The sequence below is a fragment of the Triturus cristatus genome, chromosome 6 (assembly GCF_964204655.1).
Source record: "Triturus cristatus chromosome 6, aTriCri1.1, whole genome shotgun sequence".
NCBI lineage: Eukaryota > Metazoa > Chordata > Amphibia > Caudata > Salamandridae > Triturus > Triturus cristatus.
Window position 1 is genome coordinate 1,482,710,288 of NC_140589.1, and position 19,007 is coordinate 1,482,729,294.

Sequence of the window (19,007 nt, forward strand, 5' to 3'; positions counted from 1 at the left end):
ATATAGCGTCAAGCTTTAGCTTGTTTCTGGGGAGTTTAACACTTTAAAACTTATTTGTGGGGAAAGTGTTTTACTTTAAAAACTGACCACAAGACACTTTTATCTTTGCTTAATGGTACAGACAGGACTTCTCCTTGTCTGGTGAGAATTTTGTCGAAAATGTATGAATATAATTTTTCAGCTAATTATATCCCTGGTTTGTGTAATGTGGTCTTTGATTGTTTATCGAGATCGCCCGATTCATGTTGAGTGGATTGTCTCAAAATTTGGGATGAGTGTCTTGTTGCTTCTGTTGATGATGTTTTGGAAGTATGAAACAACACATTTTCTAAAGAATGCTGGCTGGAGGGTATTCAACAAGATAAGGAGCTACTTCAAGCAATGCAGTACAAGAAGAAAGGTTGGCCATTAGAGAAATTGTTGGCTTCCGATATGCAAGTTTTTGGGGAAAGTTAGAGAGGTCATTTTGATTGGTGATGGCATTGTTATGAAAGACGTGTGTTATTCCTCCTAAACGTTTAAGACAAAACAATGGTGAGTTGTGCCATGAAGGGAATTTAGGTGAGACTATTAGGGGAAAAAGAGTTAGAGAATTCTTTTGGTGGCTGTAGATGGATTCATGAATCTCATAGTTTGTCAAGCAATGTTCTATTTGTGCCAATTCAGATAAATCTTTGAGTACCAATAGCAGTCATTCTGAATTTCCAAGGAGACCTCGGGAAAAGTTAGATTTGGAGTTACTTGGTCTGTATGAAAATATTGCTGTGGGAAAATGTATGTTTTAGTTTGAATTGATTATTTTCGAAATGGGTGGGAGAGTAAGTGGATTACTCAACCCGCTACACAAGTGGTCATTGAGTTTTTGAAGAAATTTTTTCATAAGGAATGACTGCCAGTTTCTATTGATTCTGACAATGGAATACAGTTTATCTCCCAATTATCTGAATAATTTCCAGAGTCAGAGGTGTTAAACACAAGCAAACTGCATTGTAGGCTCCTAATATGAATGGTCGGGTCGAAAGATTTAATAGCAAAAATGTTGAGGCCATCCAGGCTATATGGCTATAGTTCATTTGCAAGCATTTACATTTTGCTAAGTATTGGAAAACATTTGATATTTTACAGCCTTTCCTTTCATTCTGTGCCCCAGCAAGAAAGTCGCCTGGTTTAGAAATTTACTTAACTTTGCAGTCTAAAGAAAGTAATACAATCTCCCTGTTTAGAACATAAGCAGAAATTTGTCAGAGGCTATTGCCTGACATTTGACCCGTCTTCAACCTCAGCAAATGTGACACGGTTAAACAAAATGTAAATGCCCTTTTATTGCTTACTCTCTCTTCTGAACGCTGGCATTGTTAATTTGAGCAGCGCCTTCCACGACCCATCTTTCTAGCGCCCTTGCCCTGGTTGTTCCCCCCTTCTCCATCACTCTCTATGCCTATAAAATCCTGTCTGCAGCCTCCACAGACGCCACAATTGGGACACTCCCCCTCTGTGGTAGAAGGGTGTGTGCCTTGAGCGCATCAGCGCACCCGCCACCTGTGCGCTTTCCCCGCGACTCTCATGGACAGGCAGCCAGCCGCCCCACCCCACTTAGCCAGCACCGGAGGCGCAGGGAGACCGCGAGCAGACCTGGACTGACGTGCTCGTCACGTGACGCTGCGTCGTTGCTAAGGACTCCGATTGGGTCTTTCCCTCTGATGGGCACTGGACGCTACCTTGGTGGCTTATAGGATACCCACCCGTGTGTTTGTGGACCCTGCTTCCAGCAGGGGTAATGTCATAGGGCAGGCTGCTGGGCAGGGTCGGGGCTCCTGGGCTGGCACAAGGCATGCCCTCCGTGTAGCCTCTCAAGGGCTGCTGTACATGCCCGGCATCAGTTCTCTGCTGTGTCTGTCTGCAGGGGATTATGGTGGAGGAGGAGAGAGAGCTGCTGCTGCCCGTCGGATGCCCGCGGAGCTGTCCATGAATTAACCCCTTGTGCGTGTGTGTGTGAGGACGTCCATGGCAGACCGCACGGCTCCGCGGTCCCAGCTCCGCCTGGAGTGGGTGTACGGCTACCGGGGCCACCAGTGCCGCAACAACCTCTACTACACAGCGGCCAAGGAGCTCGTCTACTTCGTGGCCGGCGTGGGGGTGGTCTACAACACCAGGGAGCACAGCCAGAGATTTTTCCAGGGCCACAGCGACGACATCATCAGGTGAGGAATGGGGGAGGCTCGCATGGGCAGCAGAGGCACTGTGGGCACCATTCACCAGACTGCCAACTGCGCTCGTGAGTACAGATAATACTCAAAATTACCGAAGAGATTTGTCACTGGTCGGTGTTAGCAGTGGAGACACCAGAGAGGTGAACTCATTATGGTGCAGCAGGTGCAGTTGCGCCGGGGCCCTAAGAGGCCCATTGAACCCTGATAATCGCTACATTTTACTGCCTCAATAGAAGTCAAAGGGGCCACTTTCTTTGCTTGCACCAGGGCCCATGGCATCCTTGCTATGCAACTGACCGGGGCATGGGGGTGCTAATGAGAATGGGCATTCGTGGCTTCATACATGTTGGCAGCAGAGTGTGCTCAGCGAGGAAATATGTTCCTGCCGACAGGAGGTGTTAACAGCGTGCACTGTCAGGGAGGCGCCTTCAACAGTGTGCTCCGCAAGGGAGGGATCTTCTTGCCAGAAGGTCTGTGTTTCCAGTGTGCACTGCCTGAGAGGGATGTGGCGAGAGGAATGTGCACTGCCAGGCAGAGATTTTCATGAATGTGTGTGTGTGTATACACTACAAAAGAGGGACCTTCTACCCCTAATGTCCTGTATTACCAGCGCGCACTGCCAGGCAGAGATTTTATTTTCATGAGTCTATGGTGAGAGCAGTGTGCATTAGCGTAAGCAGAGAGGGATATTCTACTGGTGAGCTATGGTGAGAGCAGCGTGCACTGCCTGTGAGGGATCTTCTGCTGTGAAGGTCTTGTGGTACCAGTGTGCACTGCCGGACAGATTTTTTCAGGACTCTATGGGGAGAGCGTGTGTGTGTGTGTGTGTGTGTGTGTAGTGCCACAGGGTGCCAATTCCTCTCCTAAGGTCTTATGCTACAGCTTGATCTTCCAGGCAGATCTTTTCATGACTCTGTGGTGAGAGAGGGTGGAGGTGTACAGCTATAGAGGGATGTTCGCTCCCAAAGGTCTTGTGGTACCAGGGTGCACTGTCAGATATTTTCATGACATTAAGGTGAATTAGGTGTGTGTGCTAACAGAGCGGGATCTTCTGCTGTGAAGGTCTTGTGGTACCAGTGTGCACTGTCAGACAGATATATTCATGACTCTATGCTGAGAGCAGTGTGCACTGCCAGGGAGGGCTCTCCTGCTGTGAAGGTCTAGTGGTACCAGTGTGCACTGCCAGATATTTTCAGGACTCTATGGTGAGAGCAGCGTGCACTGCCAGAGAGGGATCTCCTGCTGTGAAGGTCTAGTGGTACCAGTGTACACTGCCAGATATTTTCAGGACTCTATGGTGAGAGCAGCGTGCACTGCCAGAGAGGGATCTTCTGCTGTGAAGGTCTTGTGGTACCAGTGTGCACTGCCAGATATTTTCAGGACTCTATGGTGAGAGCAGCGTGCACTGCCAGAGAGGGATCACCTGCTGTGAAGGTCTAGTGGTACCAGTGTGCACTGTCAGACAGATATATTCATGACTCTATGCTGAGAGCAGTGTGCACTGCCAGAGAGGGCTCTCCTGCTGTGAAGGCCTTGTGGTACCAGTGTGCACTGCCAGATATTTTCAGGACTGTATGCTGAGAGCAGTGTGCACTGTCAGCGAGGGATTTTCTGTGTTGAAAGACTCAGGGCCGGCTTTAGCGCTGGTGGTGCACGGTGCGACAATCAATTTTGGTGCCCCTGCACCCTATGACCGTCTCCTCGGATTCTCTCTCACTACCACCAGGCAAAAGTGCCCCTCATATCTCCAATCATAAGCTATTGCTAAACACAGTGCCCCCCTGAATTCGGCGCCCCTCCACAGGTTGGCGCCCACTGCGGCCGCACCAGTCACACTGCCCTAAAACCAGCCCTGGAAAGACTTGTGGTACCAGTGTGCACTGCCAGAGAGGTATCATCTGCTGTGAAGGTCTAGTGGTACCAGTGTGCACTGCCAGATATTTTCAGGACTCTATGGTGAGAGCAGTGTGCACTGCCAGAGAGGGATCTTCTGCGTTGAAGGACTTGTGCACTGCCAGACACATATTTTCATGACTGTACGGTGAGAGGAGTGTGTGTGCACTGCCAGAGAGGGTTCGCCTACTCTGAAGGTCTTGTGTTACCAGTGTGCACTGCCAGACAGATATTTTCAGGACTCTATGGTGAGAGCAGCGTGCACTGCCAGAGATGGATCTTCTGCTGTGAAGGTCTTGTGGTACCAGTGTGCACTGCCAGCCAGATATTTTCAGGACTCTATGGTGAGAGCAGCGTGCACTGCCAGAGAGTGATCATCTGCTGTGAAGGTCTAGTGGTACCAGTGTGCACTGCCAGATATTTTCAGGACTCTATGGTGAGAGCAGCGTGCACTGCCAGAGATGGATCATCTGCTGTGAAGGTCTTGTGGTACCAGCGTGCACTGCCAGATATTTTCAGGACTCTATGGTGAGAGCAGCGTGCACTGCCAGAGATGGATCTTCTGCTGTGAAGGTCTTGTGGTACCAGCGTGCACCGTCAGAGAGGGATCTCCTGCTGTGGAGGTCTTGTGGTACCAGTGTGCACTGCCAGATATTTTCAGGACTCTATGGTGAGAGCAGCGTGCACTGCCAGAGATGGATCTTCTGCTGTGAAGGTTTTGTGGTACCAGCGTGCACTGTCAGAGAGGGATCTCCTGCTGTGAAGGTCTTGTGGTACCAGTGTGCACTGCCAGATATTTTCAGGACTCTATGGTGAGAGCAGCGTGCACTGCCAGAGATGGATCTTCTGCGTTGAAGAACTTGTGCACTGCCAGACACATATTTTCATGACTGTACGGTGAGAGGAGTGTGTGTGCACTGCCAGAGAGGCTTCGCCTACTTTGAAGGTCTTGTGTTACCAGTGTGCACTGCCAGACACATATTTTCAGGACTCTGTGGTGAGAGAAGTGAGCGTGTACTACCAGAGAGGGGTCTCCTGGTCCAAAGTTCTTGTGTTACAGCCTGCACTGCCAAGCAGAGATTTTCATGACTTGATGGTGAGAGCAGTGTGTGTGCTCACTGCAAGAGAGGGATCTTCTGCTCTGAATGTCTTGTTTTACTACTGTGCCTTGTCAGGCAGATAATTTCATGACTTACTCCGGGAACCCATAAATTGGGGAAATTGGGGGTCTCAAGGTGTGAAAACAAATAGGAGGTGGATTCACAACAGGTGGAGGTATGAAAAGCACTCTAATTGTAATTACAAAAGCACTCTTATAGTAAAGTTCTACATTTAAAAACTGTGTCACAAAGAAATTGGCAACAAGGAGAAACGTGACAATAAATCTGTTGTGGCTTAATTGGTTGCAAAGGCTACATATAAAAACATCCCATGGGGTTAAGGCACCTGCTGTGGAGAGCTTTGTGTGCCCAGTAAATCTCAGGGAATAATAATAGTAGGATAATTCTGGTAGTTAATGCCCTTGATGGAGAGATTGGTGTTTTGTCTAGTCACGGTTTTGAGTAATAAAGTAGCAGAGAGGGTTACCATGTCTCTTGCAAAGCACATCCTGTATTATGCAGATGACATATTTGTATTCTATGTAGATAGGTAAGTGGGTTACTGCTTTTGACACAGAGAACCTTTTATTACTTGCAGTTCATAAACTGCCATCCCTCTAATAGAGCCCAGCGAGCTATGAACCCACATCAAATACCTGCATACAAACGGCAAGGCACGAGTTTAGAACCTCATTGTGTTTTCCTCTATCTGTTGTTATTATAAAGCTGCTAAAAAGGGTTTATTTGGGTAGTAATAAAGTCTTATCAGTACAGACAACCCCAAGCACGGTTTCATTCCTGATTTTGTTTCTCCAGGCCAGGCACTCTTAACATAAAATCTACATGTAAAGCTGATGTGTGACTCCTACACCTTGAAACGCTCATTGTCATATGTAACAACCTGTATTTTGATTTATACATTTCTGTGATTTGTTGTTCACAGAAGAAAAGCGCTCTGACACCCTACATTGGAATGAGTAGCACTATAAAAGAATTAAAAAAAATTATTAAGCACTATTTAAATTGTTATTTTTGTAAATGTTTGCACCGTCTGGTATATCTGGCATTCTTACAATGCATTGAACGTGCATAGTCAGCGATTGAACAAAGTCAAAAGCTGCCTCCAAATTGTAGTTCCTCTTAAATACTTGTGAAGTGACAACAAACTGTGCACCCGGGAGGATAAGGCAGGGAGGGAGGCCTGGTTAGACCAAATTTCCATTCCAAAGCTATCATCAGGGCAAAGCAGGACGTTGGAGAAAGAGATCTCTGTTGAAGAAATCAGGAAGGTCTTGGGGCAAGTAAATCGGGGGAAGGCAGCAGGCCCTGACGGGTTACCAGGGGGATTTTACAGGGCCCTCAAAGAGGAGATCGCCCCGGTTATGGCTTCCGTTTTCAATAACATCCTTTTGGAGGGTAGGGACCCTCCAAAGTCTTGAAACGATGCCACGGTGGTCCTAATACCTAAACCAGGGAAAGATCTGAAAGAATGTGGGTCATACCGCCCGATTTCGCTCCTCAACAGCGATTATAACATTTTTGCTGCTATTATGGCAACTAGGTTGGGGAAGGTGACAAGCTCTATAATTCACGTAGACCAAAAGGGCTTTATAAAGGGTAGACATTTAGCTGACCTCACGCAAGATCTGGTAGGGGTGATTGATACCGCTACCACCTTTTCTCTGCCTCTGGCTGCCTTTACGCTGGACGCGACTAAGGCCTTTGATAGGGTCAATTGGTCCTATTTGGCTGCTGTCATGAGGAAATTCAATTTGCCCGAAAACTTCTGCCGTATGATTTCACTCATATATAAGGCCCCGACGGCAAGGCTTTATGTAAATAACTCCCTAACAGAGCCTTTTGAAATTTCAAGAGGCACAACGCAGGGCTGCCCGCTTTCCCCCCTCCTTTTCAACCTCTATATTGAACCTTTTGCACAGATTCTTAGAGCGGAGGCTACTATACCATCATTTAGCTTTGGAGGGTGGGATAAACGGGTTGCCCTATATGCCGATGATATCCTCATTATGACATCAAACTTAGATCTGGCTCTTCCCTCGGTGATCAGGAGGGCTGAGGAGTTCGGCAAAATCTCCGGATATAACATAAATTCAGAAAAACTGAAATTATGGCCTGGAATATCCCTAACACTCAGGTGGAGGTAGTGTCCTCTATGCGGTATCTTGGCATTAGAATAACCCAAGACATAAGTAAAATCGCCACTCACAATCTCGAGCGAGTACATAAGGAATGTCAGAAACAACTAAAGGCATGGAACCATGTCCCGCTATCTATCTTTGGGAGGACAAACCTTCTAAAAATGTCTATCCTGCCTAAATATACTTTTTTGTTTAACTCTATCCCTATGGCCTTTGATGTCAAACAAATATCCAAATGTCAACAAGAAATTAACTCTTTTATTTGGAGGAATGGAGCTACGTGATTGGCTTGGAAAAAGCTGAGGAGAAGGAGGGAAAAAGGAGGGCGAACGTCACCAGACATCCAATATTACGCTTGGGCGTTCCAATTATCCTATTTGAGAATGCTCCTAAAAACACCAGTGGATAACCCTAGGGGGAGGATGTTTCGAGCTATGTTAGAGGGGTCTGATATTCCATCTGATGGCTTTCTTTTCAAGTTTGGGGACCAGAAATTAAAAAAAAAAAAAAAAATTAAAAACTCTTCAATCGTTGGCCAGTAGTTGGTCCACAATTAGAAAACGAACAGGGATGAGCTATTCTTCCAACTTAGCACCCATGTGGGACTCGCCAGGCACTCCTTTGTGTCTTAAAGACAGACTGGCATGTCCAATAAAGGAAGCCGGAATTATGAATTGGGTAGAGCTGATAGCAGGTGGCTCAATGATACTTTGGGAGGCTTTGCGGGAGAAAGTCGGGCCAGGCTTGTCTAGTTTCAAATATATGCAGTTGACTAGTTGGGCTCAGGCATTGACAAGAAAGGGAGTCCCCCTGGGAAACTATAGTAATTTAGAAAATCTATTGGTGACAAGGCCGGGGGGGGGGGGGTAAGGAGGTCGCATGTTGGTACTGGGCGATCCTGGAGGAGATAGGTGATGACACTAATCTCCCTGAGGTGCTATGGGGTAGTAATGTGGGTGAACAGTGCCAGCAGTTGTGGCTGAACTCTTTTAGCCTACTGTATAAAATTGTGAAGCCAGCTTGGTTGAGGCGGAACCACCTATATACTTTACATCGAGCATATCTGTCTCCCCAAAAGCTAGCCAAATTCCAGCAAGGGAAAAAATGTAACAAATGTGATCTTGTAGAAGCCTCAGACGTGCATATGTTTAAAGAGTGCCCAGTCATTAGCCGTTTTTGGGAAGAGGTGATGGATGCACTATCCTCTATTCTAAACACCACACTGAGCAGTACTCTCCCTTTGATCATCTTTGGGATTGATGAAAACATCTTAGGACATGCCAGATCCTTCCTGTTTTTTGCGATTCTAATGGCAAGGAGACAGATCTGCAGGTTTTGGGTGGATACAGCCCCTCCAACATATATGGGATGGTTATCGTCCCTATATGAGGTTTCGAAAGTAGACTTGGCCAGACCCTGCAGCAAAAAAAAAGTTGCTTTTTGGGAGTATTTGAGACAGTGGAAGTAGGTTTCCGGGTTTTTTTTTCTTTTTTTCTCCCGGGTCCTATGATTATGCCAGCTTCCCTGCTCCATGGATCTATAGCAAGGGTCTTTTTTCCGAATTTCTGGTCCAACAGGCTGAAATATGCCTAGATGGAGTTTTTGAAGGTCGCCCTCTCTGTGTGTGGCTCTCTCCTTCTTCCGCCAACTTGTCATTTGTCTCTTGTGCAAATGTCCGAAGCACACTAATGGTTCTGGTGGGCAGGACAAGGTAGCACAAAGTGGTGGTTGGCGGTTTCCTTTTTCCATACACGAGGGTTCGGCAAATGAGGACAAAAAACAAAAAAAAACTAACTGTGCACCTTTGTTTCCTATCCATTGCATTGGGGTGTAGTGTTAGGCTCCAGGCAGCTCCCAGCCTGGATCATACTGAAACAAAAAGAGAGCTGTTGGGCCTTTAAATTTAGCCCTTTTGGGGCCCAGCTGGTATCTAAAATAAGAATGCCTCCTCACTGTCTGTGTGTTGCTGCTCTGACCAGAAAGCAGACAATGTGCAGGCGCTGCTGAATTTTGTCCCGGTGTTGGCAAATTTCACAGGGGCGAATTCAGCATATTTCTCTGGGACCAGATGGATCCCTGAACTAGCTCTTTAATATTTGCCGGATCCAAGATCCACCTGGATCCCCCTTCCTTCCAGCACTGCTCTCCGGTGAGATGAGTGTGCACAGCCAGCAGAGAATCTTCTGTCCTGAAGGTCTTGTACAGCCAGACAGATATTTCCATGACTATGGTGAGAGCAGTGTGTGTGCTGCCACAGAGGCGTTCTCATCCCGAATGCAGTGGTACCAGTGTGCTCCACCAGGGAGGGGGCGTTCGTATTCCAAGGTGCCTATCAGTAGTGTGCACCCACAGAAGGGGTTGTGTTGATTCTCTGTGGAATCTTAGAGGTGTTCAGTGCCAGAGAGAGCTCTTTGTGGCTCTAGTGTGTGTGTTTTGAGCGTGCACTACCAGAGAGAGCTCTTCTTGACTCTGCGGTGACTGTTAGCAGTGTGGTCGACCACATAGGTTTTTCTCTGGCTGTTATCAGTGTTCAGCGACAGAGACTGACAATCTTGCTCTGCGCAGTGTGCAGCGGCAAAGGCAGAGCCTCATGTACCACTACGACTTCTGGATAGAAACACCTCGTTTCCCACTGTTCCGCGGGACCTTGCACACCACTAAGCAACAGCAAGCAGGCCGAACTTAGGTCATCTCTCGATGCTGGTGTGGGCCATAGATGCTAGGTACCCCATACTGTGGGTAAAGTAGGGCCATAGGCGCTGGAGGTAGGGGCGCTGCATCCCCACCCCCAAAGTAACCATGCTGGAGTTCAGAAGGAGGATGAGCAATGACAATACCTTTACATTTTGTTATTATCTTGTCACTTTTGCTGTTCGTTCAAAGATAGAGGTCAAAGGTCAGGCTATGTCTTCTGGCAAATTGCTGCTTATTCTTTTAATAAGGAGATTGGTGTTTGCTTTCTCTGACTGCAAAGTTAGAGGAGTTTCTAAAGTGAGCTATCGGATAATCTTACTGGGGTACAGGGAGTGGGAAAGGAAAGGAAAGGCTGTAGGTTGTCACTTTCTTTTCTAACACACAGCAAAAAGCAAATACCTGCAATTGAACTGTACATATATCCCAAAATATATCAACAATTAGGGAAGAGAAAATGAAGCTCTTTTTTTGTAATTCTTAAGTGTAATGGAAACAAAGATTTCAACAGGGTCAAAACAATTCAAGGTACTTTAGGTGCTAATCAGTGGTTAATTTGTAAAAAAAAAAAATAAGTGCTGGGGCTCTTGCCAGGAGGCAGCTTGTACCAGCCCATTTCTCCTGTTAAACGCTGTCTAAAACAGAACCAACTACTAACCATGAAAGTGGTGAGAGGATGTGGCCTAATGGCCAGATCTGCCTACTTAGGAGCTGGGGAACCAGGTTCGAGTCTCTGCGTCAGCTCAACATCCTGTGATTTTTGGCAAATCATTTAATTTCCCCGTAAATGGATGTGTCCTTAACTGCTCATTAAAAGCACCGGTGTTGGTGATTAAGTGCTGGTGCTGAGTACCAGAAACCACCGGCTTAAATTAAGCACTGGTGCTAATGTGCCGATGAGAAATTTTTGCTGATACCCGATTTACACACTTTATCGTGTGTGCGCTGTACAGTTTTATCGGTAAAATGACATAGCGTGAATTTTGTGGACATTTCAATATAAAATGTGCCTCTGTTAATGACAGCGCGTCTTCACGCCAGTAGTTTGGTGATATATTTTCGACAGTCTGCCCCCAACTGTGCCACCGGCTACATGCCACCACACCCTTACCACACTCCTGCTGAATGGGTGTGACTCATTTGCTATACCTGTTTTTTGTGTGAAGCTGTGATTTTTCACAATATCTATGACTTCAGTGAGGTGACATTGATGGCAGCACCTCCGCTCAGCACGGCAGGTTATGGCTGGGTACACCCACGTGGGCCGCGTGAAAGGAGACGGGCAGCTGCTGCTCGCCAGATAAAGGGCGACGCTGCCTCGAGCACGAACGTGATACCTGGCTCCTTCCCGTGCCATTGAAGCCCAGGACGGAGCGCCGCCGCCGCCGCCTTTGTGCGGTGGTACACAGAGGGAGCTGCCCTACGCGCCTCTGTACCAGGGCTGTGCCCTCTCGAGCTGCAGAGAGCCAGCCAGCGCGTACACACCGATAGCCATCTTCTTTTACAGCGAGCGGCCGATTATTGAACCGTTCTCATTGTTGGCTGCTATTTTTAGGGGAAAACGATCAAATATTTATAGTTGATGTCCTACTTCAACAACTATGAAATAATAATGTTAGACGGCATTTGTAAGGTGCAAGGCTTTCTACGTGTTTGGCTTCTTGGCGCTGCTGCCTATGAGAGCACTGTAGTATATGTACCTATATAGCGCCAATCACCTGAGTGACAAGAGAACCCCTGTACAGCCATTGGGTTGCTGGGTACACACACTATCGATTGCATCAATGAATTGGGGGTTTCCACGTGTCAATTGAACAATGATGTTACAATCCACGCGACGTTCCACTTGACATTTTAGGTACATGGAGGATAAGTGAATGGCCCAGAATCTCACAATTTGTAAGTCACATGCAGGAGCTGACGTTACAACCCAGGTACCAGCGCCTATATGCATCTGTCTAGCCACTACACCACCAGTGACGTATCAAGGGCGCCAATGTCCCTAACGCAAGTGAGAAATTACGACCCCTATCCCTAGTTTGGTAGTTAAAAACACATGCAGCCACTGTTAGATGAAGTGGGCACTTCAGAGCCCGCTGCACCATTGAAAGCTACGCCCCTGTAGACCACAATGCCCCCCCCCCCCCCCCCCACGGTGGACCAGCGCCTCAGTGTTTGTGACACACTCATTGCTTTTGTGTACTTTGTGCTTTCATGTCGTGTCCTGATGTTCCACCTTCCACCCCCCCCATAGCTGTACCCTATTGCCCCAGCCCCCAGGGTCCGTGTCAGCTTGTCCTAGTGTCAGTGCACCTCTCAAGATGACCCAGGCCGGTACATTCGTCCCACTGTCCTCAACGCATGTCTCTGATACGAACTAGTTAACTGCAGCTCGCCTGGGGGTGCAGCCCTCAAGTCACTTCATGTTTGATGCAGTTCCTTGATGAACAGTGATGGACGCACCGTAGCAGGACAGCTGCAATGTCAACCGCAGATTTTATATTCCATGGTACACAACACATCTGCAATGTCAACTGCAGATTTTATATTCCATGGTACACAACACATCTGCAATGTCAACTGCAGATTTCATATTCCATGGTACACAACACATCTGCAATGTCAACTGCAGATTTCATATTCCATGGTACACAACACATCTGCAATGTCAACTGCAGATTTTATATTTCATGGTACACAACACATCTGCAATGTCAACTGCAGATTTCATATTCCATGGTACACAACACATCTGCAATGTCAACTGCAGATTTTATATTTCATGGTACACAACACATCTGCAATGTCAACTGCAGATTTTATATTTCATGGTACACAACACATCTGCAATGTCAACTGCAGATTTTATATTTCAGAGTACACAACACATCTGCAATGTCAACTGCAGATTTTATATTTCACGGTACACAATACATCTGCAATGTCAACTGCAGATGTTATATTTCATGTTACACAACACATCTGCAATGTCAACTGCAGATTTTATATTTCATGGTACACAACACATCTGCAATGTCAACTGCAGATTTTATATTTCATGGTACACAACACATCTGCAATGTCAACTGCAGATTTTATATTTCAGAGTACACAACACATCTGCAATGTCAACTGCAGATTTTATATTTCACGGTACACAATACATCTGCAATGTCAACTGCAGATGTTATATTTCATGTTACACAACACATCTGCAATGTCAACTGCAGATTTTATATTTCATGGTACACAACACATCTGCAATGTCAACTGCAGATTTTATATTTCACGGTACACAATACATCTGCAATGTCAACTGCAGATTTTATATTTCATGGTACACAACACAGCTGCAATGTCAACTGCAGATTTTATATTTCATGGTACACAACACATCTGTAATGTCAACCGTAGATTTTATATTTCATGGTACACAACACATCTGTGATGCAATCCGCAGATTTTATATTTCAGGGTACACAACACATCTGTAATGTCAACCGCAGATTTTATATTTCATGGTACACAACACATCTGTGATGCAATCCGCAGATTTTATATTTCAGGGTACACAACACATCTGTAATGTCAACCGCAGATTTTATATTTCATGGTACACAACACATCTGCAATGTCAACTGCAGATTTTATATTTCATGGTACACAATACATCTGCAATGTCAACTGCAGATTTTATATTTCATGGTACACAATACATCTGCAATGTCAACTGCAGATTTTATATTTCACGGTACACAATACATCTGCAATGTCAACTGCAGGGTACACAATACATCTGTAATGTCAACTGCAGATTTTATATTTCATGGTACACAACACATCTGCAATGTCAACTGCAGATTTTATATTTCATGGTACACAACACATCTGCAATGTCAACTGCAGATTTTATATTTCAGAGTACACAACACATCTGCAATGTCAACTGCAGATTTTATATTTCACGGTACACAACACATCTGCAATGTCAACCGTAGATTTTATATTTCATGGTACACAACGCATCTGCAATGTCACCCGCAGATTTTATATTTCACGGTACACAACACATCTGCAATGTCAACCGTAGATTTTATATTTCATGGTACACAACACATCTGCAATGTCAACTGCAGATTTTATATTTCATGGTACACAACACATCTGCAATGTCAACTGCAGATTTTATATTTCACGGTACACAATACATCTGCAATGTCAACTGCAGATTTTATATTTCACGGTACACAACACATCTGCAATGTCAACCGTAGATTTTATATTTCATGGTACACAACACATCTGCAATGTCAACTGCAGATTTTATATTTCATGGTACACAACACATCTGCAATGTCAACTGCAGATTTTATATTTCATGGTACACAACACATCTGCAATGTCAACTGCAGATTTTATATTTCACGGTACACAACACATCTGCAATGTCAACTGCAGATTTTATATTTCATGGTACACAACACATCTGCAATGTCAACTGCAGATTTTATATTTCATGGTACACAACACATCTGCAATGTCAACTGCAGATTTTATATTTCACGGTACACAACACATCTGCAATGTCAACTGCAGATTTTATATTTCATGGTACACAACACATCTGCAATGTCAACTGCAGATTTTATATTTCACGGTACACAACACATCTGCAATGTCAACTGCAGATTTTATATTTCATGGTACACAACACATCTGCAATATCACCCTCAGATTTTATATTTCATGGTACACAACACATCTGCAATATCACCCTCAGATTTTATATTTCATGGTACACAACACATCTGTAATGTCAACCGTAGATTTTATATTTCATGGTACACAACGCATCTGCAATGTCACCCGCAGATTTTATATTTCATGGTACACAATACATCTGCAATGTCAACTGCAGATTTTATATTTCATGGTACACAACACATCTGTAATGTCACCCGCAGATTTTATATTTCACGGAACGCAACACATCTGTAATGTCAACTGCAGATTTTATATTCCACGACACACAATACATCAGTAATGTCACCCGCAGATTTTATATTTCACGTTACACAACACATCTGCAATGTCAACCGCAGATTATATATTCCACAGTACACAACACATCTGTAATGTCAACCGCAGATTTTATATTTCATGGTACACAATACATCTGCAATGTCAACTGCAGATTTTATATTTCATGGTACACAATACATCTGTAATGTCAACTGCAGATTTAATATTTCACGACACACATTACATCTGTAATATCAACCGCAGATTTTATATTTCATGCTACACAATGCATCAGTAATCTCAACTGCAGATTTTATATTTCATGGTACACAATACATCTGCAATGTCAACTGCAGATTTTATATTTCACGACACACATTACATATGTAAATGTCAACCACAGATTTTATATTTCATGGTACACAATACATATGTAATGTCAACTGCAGATTTTATATTTCATGGTACACAATACATCAGTAATATCACCCGCAGATTTTATATTCCACGGTACACAACACATCTGCAATGTCAACTGCAGATTTTATATTTCATGGTGCACAATACATCAGTAATGTCACCCGCAGATTTTATATCCCACGGTACACAACACATCTGCAATGTCAACTGCAGATTTTATATTTCATGGTACACAATACATCAGTAATGTCACCCGCAGATTTTATATTCCACGGTACACAACACATCTGCAATGTCAACTGCAGATTTTATATTTCATGGTGCACAATACATCAGTAATGTTACCCGCAGATTTTATATTTCACGATACACAATACATCTGTAATATCAACTGCAGATTTTATATTTCATGGTACACAATACAGCTGTAATGTCAACCGCAGATTTTATATTTCATGGTACACAATACATCTGCAATGTCAACTGCAGATTTTATATTTCATGGTACACAATACATCAGTAATGTCACCCGCAGATTTTATATTTCACGGAACGCAACACATCTGTAATGTCAACTGCAGATTTTATATTCCACGACACACAATACATGAGTAATGTCACCCGCAGATTTTATATTTCACGTTACACAACACATCTGTAATGTCAACTGCAGATTATATATTCCACAGTACACAACACATCTGTAATGTCAACCGCAGATTTTATATTTCATGGTACACAACACATCTGCAATGTCAACTGCAGATTTTATATTTCATGGTACACAATACATCAGTAATGTCACCCGCAGATTTTATATTCCACGGTACACAACACATCTGCAATGTCAACTGCAGATTTTATATTTCATGGTGCACAATACATCAGTAAGGTTACCCGCAGATTTTATATTTCACGATACACAATACATCTGTAATATCAACTGCAGATTTTATATTTCATGGTACACAATACAGCTGTAATGTCAACCGCAGATTTTATATTTCATGGTACACAATACATCTGTAATATCAACCGCAGATTTTATATTTCACGAAACGCAACACATCTGTAATGTCAACCGCAGATTTTATATTTCACGGTACACAACACATCTGTAATGTCAACCGCAGATTATATATTCCACAGTACACAACACATCTGTAATGTCAACCGCAGATTATATATTCCACAGTACACAACACATCTGTAATGTCAACCGCAGATTTTATATTTCATGGTACACAATGCATCAGTAATGTCAACTGCAGATTTTATATTTCACGACACACAGTACATTTGCAAGTCAACTGCAGATTTTATATTTCATGGTACACAATACATCTGTAATGTCAACTGCATGTTTTATATTCCACAGTACACAACACATCTGTAATGTCAACCGCAGATTATATATTCCACAGTACACAACACATCTGTAATGTCAACAGCAGATTTTATATTTCATGGTGCACAATACATCAGTAATGTCACCCGCAGATTTTATATTTCATGGTACACAATACATTTGTAATGTCAACTGCAGATTTTATATTTCACGACACACAGTACATTTGCAAGTCAACTGCAGATTTTATATTTCATGGTACACAATACATCTGTAATGTCAACCACAGATTTTATATTTCATGGTACACAATACATCTGTAATGTCAACTGCAGATTTTATATTTCACGCCACCCAATACATCTGTAATGTCAACCACAGATTTTATATTTCATGGTACACAACGCATCTGCAATGCCAACTGCAGATTTTATATTTCATGGTACACAATACATCAGTAATGTCACCCGCAGATTTTATATTTCACGTTACACAACACATCTGTTATGTCAACCGCAGATTTTATATTTCATGCTACAAAATGCATCAGTAATCTCAACTGCAGATTTTATATTTCATGGTACACAATACATCTGCAATGTCAACTGCAGATTTTATATTTCATGGTACACAATACATCTGTAATGTCAACTGCAGATTTTATATTTCACGACACACATTACATCTGTAAATGTCAACCACAGATTTTATATTTCATGGTACACAATACATATGTAATGTCAACCACAGATTTTATATTCCACGGTACACAACACATCTGCAATGTCAACTGCAGATTTTATATTTCATGGTACACAATACATCAGTAATGTCACCCGCAGATTTCATATTCCACGGTACACAATACATCTGCAATGTCAACTGCAGATTTTATATTTCATGGTACACAATACATCAGTAATGTCACCCGCAGATTTTATATTTCACGGTACACAACACATCTGTAATGTCAACTGCAGATTTTATATTTCATGGTACACAATACATCTGCAATGTCAACTGCAGATTTTATATTTCATGGTACACAATACATCTGCAATGTCAACTGCAGATTTTATATTTCATGGTACACAATACATCTGCAATGTCAACTGCAGATTTTATATTTCATGGTACACAATACATCTGCAATGTCAACTGCAGATTTTATATTTCATGGTACACAACACATCTGTAATGTCAACCGCAGATTTTATATTCCACAGTATACAACACATCTGTAATGTCAACCGCAGATTTTATATTTCATGGTACACTATGCATCTGTAATGTCAACCGCAGATTTTATATTTCATGGTACACAATGCATCTGTAATGTCAACCGCAGATTTTATATTTCATGGTACACATTACAGCTGTAATGTCAACCGCAGATTGTATATTTCACGGTACACAACACATCTGTAATGTCAACCGCAGATTTTATATTTCATGATACGCAACTCATCAGTAATGTCAACCACAGGGTACACAGCACATCTGTAATGTCAACCGCAGATTTTATATTTCATGGTACACAATGCATTAGTAATGTCAACTGCAGATTTTATATTTCAGGGTGCACAATGCATCAGTAAAGTTAACTGAAGATTTTATATTTCATGGTACACAACACATCTGTAATGTCAACTGCAGATTTTATATTTCATGATACACAAAACATCTGTAATGTCAACCGCGGGGTACACAACACATCTGTAATGTCAACCACAGATTTTATATTTCACGGTACACAATACACATGTAATGTCAACTGCAGATATTATATTTTTCACGGTACATAATACATCTCTAATGTCAACCCCAGTTTATATTTCATGGTTCACAATACAGCTGTAATGTCAACCCCAGATTTTATATTTCATGGTGCACAATACAGCTGTAATGTCAACCCCAGATTTTATATTTCATGGTGCACAATACAGCTGTAATATCAACCTCAGATTTTATATTTCACGGTACACATCTGTAATTTCAACCGCAGATTTTATATTTCATGGTACACAACACATCTGTGATGCAATCCGCAGATTTTATATTTCAGGGTACACAACACATCTGTAATGTCAACCGCAGATTTTATATTTCATGGTGCACAACACATCTGTAATACCCGCAGATTTTATATTCCACGGTACACAAC

At 43.2% G+C, this 19,007-nt stretch overlaps 1 protein-coding gene across 1 annotated transcript in view; it reads left to right on the plus strand.

The window, feature by feature from the left end:
- Positions 1-1,708: 1,708 nt before the first annotated feature.
- The window catches only part of EML6 (EMAP like 6), an 884,002-nt gene continuing 866,703 nt past the window's right edge, over positions 1,709-19,007 (plus strand). The window contains exon 1 of the mRNA XM_085612599.1: positions 1,709-2,201. Coding sequence (XP_085468725.1) covers positions 2,005-2,201 — 197 coding nt within the window. The 5' untranslated portion in view covers positions 1,709-2,004. The remainder of the gene's footprint in view (positions 2,202-19,007) is intronic.